The sequence below is a fragment of the Molossus molossus genome, unplaced genomic scaffold (genome assembly GCF_014108415.1).
Source record: "Molossus molossus isolate mMolMol1 unplaced genomic scaffold, mMolMol1.p scaffold_m16_p_20, whole genome shotgun sequence".
NCBI classification, from domain to species: Eukaryota; Metazoa; Chordata; class Mammalia; order Chiroptera; family Molossidae; genus Molossus; species Molossus molossus.
In genome coordinates, this window is record NW_023425356.1 from 17,677,358 (window position 1) to 17,689,272 (window position 11,915).

The window sequence follows — 11,915 nt, forward strand, 5'->3', positions numbered from 1 at the left end:
TGGGGCGTGCAGCTTTTCCGTTTTGCACCAATATAATGCATGTTAAGATAAATCTGAGTAGCTGCTGTACAATGAATGGTGTCTCTCTGGTGAGAGGACTCCCCGTTTCAGAGCATACGTGACCCTCCTCTCCTGGCGCGAAGAGGCCACGGACGTGCTCCCTTCGGCAGCGCAGATTCTCCTTAGTTCTGAGTGTGGCTGCACTGGGACCTTGAATGTGCCAGCCCTGAGTGGGGGATTCAGACTCCTCCTTTTCCCCCTCTCCCCCTCTAAATTCAGAAAAAAACATGTTGTTTTTTATTTTGTATCTCTGGTATGAATTCTCTCTCAGTTCCCAAGAAATCATAAATCAGCAAGTTCTCTTGTTCTGTGTTTGCTGTATCTGAGGTACTTTCTAAGACGGTGCCCTGTCCTCAAACAGGCTAGAGGTGGGACCTTAAGCTTCCCTGTTCCCCAGGGTGGACCCCTAAGCCCTACCTTTCAGGACAGAGAGCTGCGGTCACTTCTGTGCCATTCTGGGGGCCATACCCTGCCATTTTATTGCATGAGTTCTGGTGACGTGCTTATGTGATTCCTTTACTGATGAAAATTCTTCTGGCTGGTCTTAGATGGGCAGAAACCGTTCATTAGGTTCCCCTTACATTCCCCCCACGTCTTTGCCGCTTTCAGCCACAAACAAGCCAGTAGGTCTTAAAACACATTTGAAAACCCCCCTCTTAACTCTCCACCCCTCACCTTCAGGGGGTGTTGCGAACGCATACTCAAGGGATGTGCTTGTGGCCTGCCCAGGAGCAAGTGTGGTGGGCAGAAGTGGTTTGGGGTTAATCGTCCTTTGTGGGATGGACTTCTTAAAAGCTTTATGACTTGAATGGGATTTTTCTGCAGCCTTGTCCTGAGTTCAGAACCTGGCATTTTGAACAGATGCGTTCTGAAGGAACTCAGCTGCATCCCAGGACACTGCTGACGACCAATCACAGCCACTTTCCTACGACCTTTGAGAGAAGCGCTTGATTTCCCCTCTGATCTAGGGAATAGGGCATCTCCGAGACAGGTTATAATATGCTCTTTAGGGCGATAAGTTGGCCCAGATGGTGCCGGTGTGTGTCTTTGAGGTGCTCTGGATGGTATCAGGACTTAAAAAGAGAATGTGTGTATTGCACATTAAAAAGAGAAGTCACATGTTCATTCCACATTTGTGAAACTCAGAGTTCCTCTCCACAGTATTTCCCAAGTGCTTTGCAATGTTTCCTTCTGACACGCTGCCTGCGAGAGAGGTTAGGGAGCGTCACCCACCTTTTGCACTCAAAACGACTGGACCAGTGAGGGGCTGACTTTCCTTGGGCTCCGAGTGACGCTCGCCCTGCCAGGGCTCCTGCTCTCCACGGTCGAGCCAGGGCCGCCTTGGGGAAGTCCTCAGTGGAGGCAGGAAAGCTCCCAGCCAAGGAAGGGGCATGTTGCTTAGCCATGTTCTTGAAAGTTCTGTTTGGGGACTGCCAAGGGAGAGAGAACCAGACACTTTATAGTCCCAGATCCTTGACCTATGAATTGCTCTGCTGCCATGAGCTAAGCTGTAGGAGTGATGGATGGCAGAAGTAAATTATTTTTGGCTCCATGGCTCAGCCTTGGCGGGGAGCCCTTTACATTTGAAATGTAAACCTGACATCTACAAAAGGTTTAGGAATCTGAGGTCATTTTTCTCCCTGTAGTTCCCACGTTGGCCTGTCTGTAGAGGGGTTACAGACCACGCCGGGGCGTGCTCTGCTGAGGGCTCTCTACAGTTAAAGTGTACATATAAGGCACACTATGGAATACGGCTGTAGGGATGGCTTCTGATATAGACGGTCCCTGCATCTCTTCCATCCACCCCCAAGAGACCCATGAAAGCTTGGTCCTCACCACAAAGCCAGGTTGGTGTTGCTGCCAGTGACATGGTCTTAGACCAGAAGTGAGTGTGCCAATACTTCTGTTATTCTTGTGTCTCGAATGCACTTTTCCTCTGGCTTCTAGAGGCCCACTCATCATGAGCTAAAATCCTCACAACATTGCTGTGGGCTTGAGGAGGGCACATCCCCCCTCCCCGGCCCTCCAGCTTTACTGAGGAATAACTGATAAATACAAATTGTATTTATGTATTTATTTATTTATTATTATTAATCCTCACCCAAGGATATTTTTTTCATTGATTTTTAGAGAGACTGGAAGAGAGGGAGGGAAGGGGAGAGAGAGAGAGCACGTGAGCGAGAGAGAAACATTGATTGGTTGTCTCCAGCACGTGCCCTGACCGGGGGCCAGGAATTGAACCTGCAACCCTTTGGTGCTCAGGCCGACACTCTAATCACCGAACCACAATGGCCAGGGCCAAAATTGTATATATTTAGAGGAAGGCAAGCTTTAATAAGAATAAGAGGTGCATGGAACTTTGACGCAGCAAAATTGATGTGAACCCTACTTCACTGCTTACATGTTAGCCTTAGGCGAGTGGGTCTTCTTCCTGAGCATCATTTTCTCAGCTGTAAAATGGGAATACCACTGTTACCCCATGGTTAAAGCTACAAAGTCATGTTAATAGAATCATTCACGTTATAGTGGAAACATCACATTGTGGTCCAGCGAGGGGTGGCCTATGGCCTTAGGTGTGCTGCCACTTTCCTCTGGCACCCAGACCAGCCTCCTTTATGCTCGTGTCTGTTTACCTGAACGTGTGAGGTGGAGCAGAGCTGTGCCCTCTGAGGTCTGGAACTCTGTACATTTCATTGGACTGTGCCACTGGAATTCAAAGGCAGACAAGGTGAGGAAATAAAGCCAGACTGACATGACCTTTATGTGTGTGTTTTGTCTGGAGCAGGGAGTCCTGGTCACCTCCTTTGTCCTGTTCCTCCCGGATGGAACAAGAAGACAATCACATTGTGTGTGAAGCCCGGAACACAGAAGACACCGAGATGGGTTCCGATTCTGAGAACTCGGAGGACAGGGAAGGGGACCCAGAAGAGAGAAAAATGGGTTCTAATGCACAGGACGCAGATCAGAGAGGCGGTCCCCGGGAGCAGGGGGTGAGCTCCCACCCACGGGACGAAGCTCCACAAGGGGACTCTGAGGAGCGGGGACTCATGTCTGACATCTGCACAGGTGAGGAGAAGGGGAGTCTCCATGGAAGCTGCCCTGCTCACATGTATTTCTAGCTCCTTCAGAATGAAAACCAGGGGCAGCATTCTTGTGAGGGAGCTCTCCTGAAGGGACCATTAAGCTGAACTTGTATTAATTTAAGCCCGAGGAACATCCTTTTCTGCAGTCCAGTGTGAGGGGGGCTGTGCTGGTGAGCGGCTGGAGAGCACAGTCCCTGGCACCGCACTTCCCAGTATACAGAATGCTGCTGTAGATCAGCACTTGGAACAACACAAGAGGAGCACGGGGAACGGGAACGTTAGAACCTACCTCTCTGGGTTGTTGGGCGAGTTAGAGGAGTTGCCGCATATCAAGCTCACTGAAGCTAAGTGCTGTGCAAAGTATTCAGCTGTTGACAATTATTGTCATCGTTTTGCTTGCAGATAACGAAACTCAGTGGTGAGTGACATGCCCAGGTTCCTGTAGCTAATTCGCAGAGTGCCCAAGGCCTCTGCTCAAGCCTTTGTTTTGCTTGACAGACTCCATCCATATTCAGTTCTGGTTTCAGGCATTCCTTACTTTATCCTGTTCTATGCATGCCTTGGGGACAAAAATGACTTGAAACACCTTGCCAGGACTGAGAGATTACATTCTTTCTCCAGGCCCCAGCATTGCACACAAGCATGTGCTCTTTCATATCCAGTGACTTGCTGGAGGGCCCTCTGCTTGGGCATAAGCAGCCAGGGACAGACAGATGTGTGTGCTGGGTCGGCCTCTAAGCTGGGCTCACCAGCTCTGGGCCCTGTGCCCACTTCCCCTTTCCTCCTACATCGTCCTTACCCCCTTACATAGTAAAGCCCATAAGCTGGGTCCTGTTTGGTGTATTGTTCCACCATAAGCTGTTCCAGAATGACCAATCACATTTTAAAAATCAGTCCAGGCCCTGGTTAGGCCTGATTAAGCCAGGTTAGGCCAGGTGGCCTTTTCTTATGATTGGCTGGAGTGGTCTTTATTTATTTATTTTTTAAATATTTTTGTCTTTATGGATTTTAGAGAGAGGAAAAGAGAGAGACAGATAGGAACATTGATGAGAGAGAACATGGACTGGCTGCCTCTTGCATGCCCCTCACTGGGGATCGGGCCCACAACCGGGTATGTGCCCTGCCCGGAAATCAAACCTCTTGGTGCATGGGTTGAGGCTCAACCAGTGAGCCACACCAGCCAGGCTGGAATGGTCTTATCTTTTGAGGCTAGGGCCTTGGAAGGCATGGGTCGCTCTTACAGGGAGCAAATCTCTTCCGAGATCCCATGGTGTTCCACCTGGCGCAGACCTGACTTCCTCAAACAGACTGTCAGACCTTCAGATGGCTCTAGTGAGTGGAGCCTCGGGCACAATGGGTGGGACCTGGGCCCAGACACAGCTGCCAGGAACGGTGAGCCAAGGGGACGGGTGAGCGAGCTTCAGCCGAGTTTCAGAGCACACTCTCCTAGGCCTGCCTTCCCGAGGAGGCACCAAGGATGAATTACTCCGTGGCCCACACTGTTGAGACTGGCCGCCTCTGGGTTTACTTTTTAAGCTCCCGGTATAATCGCCCCCATTGTCACCTTTTGTGTTGCAGAGGGGCTGCTGAGTGAGGAAGAAGAGGTTCTCCGCGAGGAAGAGGATGACCACGCTGGTGTAGCTGCGGTGGCAATGTTCCCAGGACTGTCCGAGTCCGACAGCGTGTCCCGGAGCCCCAGGGAAGAAGAGGAGGAGAGCGCCGGCGAGAACCGGCTTAAAGAGGAGGAGGAGCAGCCGTCCCCGCCCGTGCTTCCCTGGAGGCGTCACCTCTCCCTGGGCAGTCGGCACCGGGGCGACAAGCCGGCCCACCGCCGCTTCCGCCGGCTCCACCACCCCATGGCCGTGGACCTCGGGGAGCTGGACAGCCTGATGGCCAGCATCATGGACGCGCCCACCATCTGCCCCGACTGCGGAGAGAGCTTCAGCCCGGGCGCCGCCTTCCTGCAGCACCAGCGCATCCACCGCCTGGCGGAGGCGGCCGCCGCGGCCAGCCTGGAGCCCTTCGGCCTGGCGGGGGAGTGCGGCGCGGTGGTGGGCGTGGCGGGGGGCTTCGGGGCGGGGCCTGCACTGGCCCGGCCCCCGCGCGAGAAGCCCTTCCGCTGCGGAGAGTGCGGCAAGGGCTTCAGTCGCAACACCTACCTGACCAACCACCTGCGCCTGCACACGGGCGAGCGGCCCAACCTGTGCGCGGACTGCGGCAAGAGCTTCAGTTGGCGCGCGGACCTGCTCAAGCACCGGCGGCTGCACACGGGCGAGAAGCCCTACCCGTGCCCCGAGTGCGGCGAGGCCTTCAGCCTCAGCTCGCACTTGCTAAGCCACCGGCGCGCGCACGCGGCGGCCAGCGGCGCGGGGTCGGCGGCGCTGCGGCCCTTCGCCTGCGGGGAGTGCGGCAAGGGCTTCGTGCGCCGCTCGCACCTGGCCAACCACCAGCGCATACACACCGGCGAGAAGCCGCACGGTTGCGGCGAGTGTGGCAAGCGCTTCAGCTGGCGCTCGGACCTGGTGAAGCACCAGCGCGTGCACACGGGCGAGAAGCCCTACATGTGCTCCGAGTGCGGTGAGACCTTCAGCGTCAGCTCGCACCTCTTCACGCACAAGCGCACGCACTCGGGCGAGCGGCCCTACGTGTGCCGCGAGTGTGGCAAGGGCTTCGGCCGCAACTCGCACCTGGTCAACCACCTGCGCGTGCACACGGGCGAAAAGCCCTTCCGCTGCGGCCAGTGCGAGAAGCGCTTCAGCGACTTCTCCACCCTCACGCAGCACCAGCGCACGCACACGGGTGAGAAGCCCTACACGTGCATTGAGTGCGGCAAGAGCTTCATCCAGAGTTCGCACCTGATCCGCCACCGCCGCATCCACACCGGCAACAAGCCGCACAAGTGCGCGGGCTGCGGCAAGGGCTTCCGCTACAAAACGCACCTCGCGCAGCACCAGAAGCTGCACTTGTGCTAGGGCAGGGCGTGGGGAGGCTGCCCCCCCCCCCCCGGGCGCACGTGGGAGCGGAGCTATCCTGAGGACAGGCCCTATAGAAAGAAATGGGAAGGGCGGGAGGGACAATCTGAGTGACTGGGGAGGAAGCCTTTTGGTGTTAGGGGGCCCTGAAGGGGAGGGCTGAGTAAGAGGTGTTTGTTTGGGTGCTATAATTTGCCCGCCTCCTCCCCAAGGATGAAATGTTTGGGAGATGTGCTTGAGAGTACTGACTTCCTCCAACACACTCTAGGGGCTAAGCGGGCACTTCGAGGACCTTGAGGGAAGGAAGTTAGGGGGTGGGAGAGGGAACAGGATGGCCTGTGGGAATGGGGGGGTGTGGTTGGAGTGAGGGCTGGGGGGGGGGAGTAAAAGGCAAAAGGCGTGTGTGAATAATTCTATCCTGGTCCCACCAGGTGTTAAACCACCTTTTGCCCTGTCCCCCCACATCAGAGAGTCCCACACGAAGAGTAGAGGACCTTGTCAATCCTGTAGGAGAGGATATATTGTATACTCTTTCTTTCTCTGAGCCACAGTTAGCTGCTATTTTGAGGCATCCAGGGGAAACTGGGCAGAAAAGCTACACACCCTCATTTCAAAAGTGAAACTCAGAAATTCATTCATAACTGGTTTTTTCAGATCTAGGAAATCCTGGCCCCGCCCCTGGTTCTTTGCTACTTCCTTTGAAACGTTCTAGCTTCAGGCTGGGTCAAGGTGGCCTGTGTGGGTGAGTAGACCCTGGCCTCCAGTGTCAGGTGTGTGCCTGACCCCGTGTTTCTTTCAGGTCTCACTTGTGATCTTTCATGTGAAAGATCACATGAAACAATCCCAGCTCGGGGTGACTTTCCCTTTCCCAGGTCAGCTGGATGCTTATTTCAATTGAACCTCAGACCATCAGCAGTTGTGACCTACAAAGGTCAACCAGCTCAAGAGGTTTGCTGGCCTTATGTGAGAAGCACAGGGAAGTGAAAGTTCACATGTTGGGGTGCAAGGCTCCTTTGTCTGGTTTGCCTTTGCTTTGCATCTGTGTACCCCTCTGCCACTGTAGTGATGGGGGAGATTGTGGAACCCCCACCTCCACTCCTATTGATTTGGGTTCTGGCCTGAGTAGAAACTTTATTTTTTTACACAGGGAGGCACAGTAGAAAGCTTCAGGCTTTATACAAGGAGGGCACAAGCAGGGAAGGTGTGAATGCAAAATTGCCAAATAGCACAAGCAATGAATGTTTTCTGGTTGTTCTATAAATGCCAAACTAGCACTTTTGTATTTGTAAAGTGCTTTATGCTTTTTAATGATTGTCAGTTGTTTCTCACGTCTTTGTGAGACAGATCAGTATTATGACCCTGTCTTAGGGAAGCCTGGAGACAGGAATGTCAAAGGCTGTTCTGAGCAGAGGTGGTGACAGTGTGGATAGGTGTGGTCTGACCTTTTGTGCTCTCCAGCTCAGCTGCTAGGAAGACTTACCTGTTGTGATTTATATAATAAAACAAGGACACTGAAAATTCCTATGCTTGATGGAAAACTTAAGGCTAGCCTAGAAGGGCCAAAGATGTCCTCGTTGACAAAGCTGGTCTTTGTCACATAAGTAGGGTGTCCTAGGTGTGTTACATTTCTAGTAGGGGCTGTAGTTAGATGACTCTTGTACAGATTTCAGTTACCTGGGCTGAAAATTCCTTCCCTAGGTTAGCCTTTAGAAGTTAGAGTTGTGGAAAGCAGTCTTGTTTTCTTCACCAGTGATTGTTACCCTGTACTTTCATGGAAGCATCTTCACAAACTTGGATACACATGAAGGGGGAAAAAACAACTACAAGATTGTTTTTACAATTTAGCAAATTTTCGGGGGATGCCAGGAATTCATACTTGATCAGTTGTATTCTAGAACCTCTTTAGGAGGGACTGTAGGAAAGCATGTTTTTGTCATTATAAAAACACTTAAAAAGAAATCCTGAGAATTCTGGGCTTGTATAATGCTTGTTGATCATGCCCTCTTAATCGGGTTATTGTTGTTCACAAATGCAAATAGATTTTCAAAATATAGATAGTTTTGGAAGACACTGATTGCTTTTTATTTTCTTTTAGTTGAAAGTAATATGAGCAAAGCAATTGTCCATTATTTATTCTGAATTTTATAATCTGAATACGAAGTGTATAAGTCACCTGAAAATAATATAGCCCGTTTGTAGGTGATCTTGTTCCTTTGGGTTTTTTTTTCTTCCATGAACATCTACCTCTTCCAGCTGTTTTAAGTTCTCTCAAGTCTGTGCCTGTGAAATCTCATTGAACTTTTGATTCTTCATGGGTTGACTGTCCACTTTATGGGTTATTTGGCCTTTTGCTGCCATGGTTATACTATTGCGCAGTCTCGCCTGCATCAATTGTGTTACATATTAGCAACTTTCGAGAAAGGGTTCAACGAGGAGAGGAAGAGAAGAGAGAGGAGAGGAGATTGAAGCTAACGTAAAATAGTTTAGAAGCATTGGAAATCCTTGGATTTCATTGACCTCTCTTGTTCTTTCTGTTACCGTGGATAAGAGAGGCAGCTGACTACTTAAGTATCCCCTCCGTGAGCAAACCCCTTAGCAGAAGGAAACAGACCAACCATCAACGCCCATTCTCATGGTGCATCTAAAATGTGATTCCATTTTTCTTACAATTCTTCAGGGAACATATCTGCATTAAGTGAGGTTAAATGCATTCAGGGGATGGTTTCTTGTATTTAGTTTTAGAATAATAGTAATTCTCAAGCAAATCCTGTTAACTGTGGTTCACCCTTACAAATGTTAATCTGAAGACTCCTTCCACCAGCTCATTAACGAAGGTGGAGGCAAGTGTATCATTTGTTTCCTGGGAGTATGGTCAAGTGCAGGCTGCCCTTGACTGAGCCAAGTCTGGAGCAGATTAAATACGTTAAGTGGCTTAAATCCTGAGCTCTGCGCTGTAAGGAGAAGATGACAAGTGAACCCCTTGAGCCATGTGGTCTCTTCAAGATCAAGAGGCTGTGCCTATGTGAAAAGTGCAAAGTGAGAACCTGTGTTCATAGACAATCTGAACTGTGTTTCTGAAGTTGGTGCACACTGTCCTTCACTGTAACGTTATTTTACAGCTGTTTGTTCAAATAGCGAATAATTTAATGACCCTAAAAGTAACAGGTTTTGTGTGAGTGTGTGCTTATGTATGTGAGAATTGCCTTACTTTCAGGTTGTTTTATTTAATGATGGTTCCCTGGACAGCATTCTGGTGTTCAAGCAACCAGTATGGAATATTTGTCATTAAATCCATGTCAGTCTTTACCATGTCATTCTTCCTTATTTGTCACCCATTAAATGTCAGTTTACTCTGTGGAAGCTGTGTTCACAAATGCAAATAGATTTTCAAAATATAAATAGTTTCTTGTAGAACAGGGGTTAGCAAAACACCCAATCCAGCCTGTCTCTTTTTGTAAGTAAAATTGTATTGGGGTACAGTCAGATCCACACAGCCTTGCTTACATATTGTCTGTGGCTTACGTATTATCTGTGGCTGCTTTTGCACCACAATGGCAAGGTTGAGTAATTGGGACAGAGGCTCTGTGGCCCACAATCCTAAGATATTTTCGGTCTGATTCTTGAAGAAAAAGTTTGCTGTCTCCTATGTTAAATGTTCAAGTGGGTCAGATCATCCTGGGATGGGCTGATGTCTAACTAGTCTTCCCATTCTAACCAGTAATTCAATGCAACACTTCTGCACTGATGTGGCTTTGAGATGTTGGGAATGTGTTCATGTTAAACCATTGGTATCGATTTCCAGAGATCTGTGTCTCATTCCTTGTGAGAACCAATCTGTGGGAAATTTTGGCTATGGGCAGAGGAAGGTAGTTACGGAGAAAAGGAGGGCAGTCTTAGGTCTCATCTCTAATCCATTTTTTTAAATGTATTGTTGAGTCACATAACAAAGTATTTTCTTCCCCTCAGTTCTCAGAAATGTAACTTAATGGCTACTCACAATACTGAGTGCAACTTATCAGCTACACTGGACTTTTGCTTGAAATATTTTTTAACTAGTTTCTGCCCAACCTCATAGAAACAATGAGACAGAAGTTTGTAATGTAAGGAAGGGGGTCACACGGGGAAAAAAAGGAATCTTGAAAAACGCCTATTTTCTTTGAGTGATCACGACGACCTCCTCGAGTGACTGTCCCGAAGCCCTTTCCCTGCGGAGCGGAGCCAGCAGTGCTGGGTCCTGGTTCTACAAGGACTCTTCTAACGTGAAGCAACCCCAGCCTAGCTCCTGTTCCCTGGGAAAAGGAAATGAAACCAAGTATTTGAAGTACTTGTTCAGTGCCCGGGGGACAGCAGCGCACCTAGTCTGGGCCGTGCCCTGAAGGGATGCGCAGCTGTTAGAACAGGCTTCTGTCCACGTTCCAGCTCGAGAAGCTGTATCTAGTCAACTGGGAATTCTTGGGGCTTGATTAGTTCAATACAGAGGTGTCCTTAACCTCAACGACACATACCTGGAGTGCTTTAAAAACAAACTGTTCAGAGATTGATTAATTGGTATGGGATGAAGTCCAATTACTTGTAATTTTATAAATGCTTCCCAAGCAATCTTCATGGGCAATTGGATTGAGGAGTCTGTAGGACCAGTTAGGTACCTCCTTTCATCTCAGGAATTATGGTAAGTAAAACTCACAAGCCTCAGGTCCTCTCCTCAGCTGGGGGCATTGCCAGAGGCAGCAGGCTCAGGTGCCTGTCTGCCCTTGGTAGGCCTGCCTTCCACACGCGCCTTCCCCAAATAGTTCAAGGCAATAAGTAACGGCAAGGGAAGTACCTTTTTTTTCCCCTCACCCAAGAACATTTTCTCATTTTTTTGTTCAGATAGAGTCGGAGGGAGAGAGAAGAAGAGAGCGAGAGAGAGAAATATCGATATGAAAGGGACACATCGAGTGGCTGCCACCCGTACGACCAACCAGGGCTGGGGACAAACTGCAACCGAGGTACATGCCCTTAGCGGGAACCGAACCCGGGTCTCTCAGGACCGCAGGCCGACGCTCTAACCGCTGAGCCAAACCGGCCAGGGCAGGAAGTACCTGTCTTTGAAGTTCGTCAGTAAGGCCAGATGGCCATCGCAGGCTGCCGCTGGACAACCATACACTTTACCTAGCGTGCCCTCGGTATTTCCGGCGCCCCGGCCGGCACCACACGTAGCCATCACAGTATTCATTGACTATTTCCTATGCTTTACTTACTTCCCGTGACTAGTTCGTAACTACCAGTTTGTGCTTCTTAGTCCCTTCACCTCTTTCACCCAGTGCCCAGCACCCCTCCCCCTGGCAGCCACCAGTTCTCTCCGTGTATCTAGGAGTCTGTTCATTTGCTGCCTGGGTTCACTTAAGCCAAAGGCCCACGCCATGCTGCTTTTCTGAGCTGCTCTTTGGCAATGGAGTTTTCTAAATTTTACCCCTGGAGGGAAAGGAGAGGAACACACCCATCAGGCCTCCGGTTCGAAGGGACTCTCGGGCTCTTGTGTCCTGGGCAGAGCCCCAGGTGTCTGCAGATCACTTCCCTGCTGCCCGCCTGTGTCTCCAAGGTCACTTCTGCTAACCCAAAGCACATTCATTCCAATGGCTTTTCACTTCTACGGCCCCAGTGAGATCCAGGCCCCCGTTCACAGCCCTCTCTGTCCACACGGCGACCTGCCTCGTCACAGCACCTGGGAGGCTCAGGTCTGGAGACAGGTGGGTGGCAGGTGCTTCATGTGCCAAGATGCCTTGTGCTTAGGAAGGTTGACAAAAGGCATCAGTGTATG

General features: G+C 50.3%; 1 protein-coding gene across 1 annotated transcript; it reads left to right on the top strand.

Moving 5' to 3' along the window:
• Nucleotides 1–2,772: 2,772 nt before the first annotated feature.
• On the top strand, nt 2,773–6,115 carry ZNF697 (zinc finger protein 697). Its single transcript, XM_036273384.1, has 2 exons — nt 2,773–3,126; nt 4,722–6,115. The coding sequence occupies exons 1-2, from the start codon at nt 2,883–2,885 to the stop codon at nt 6,113–6,115; spliced, it is 1,638 nt and encodes a 545-aa protein (XP_036129277.1). The 5' UTR covers nt 2,773–2,882.
• The last annotated feature ends 5,800 nt before the right edge of the window (nt 6,116–11,915 follow it).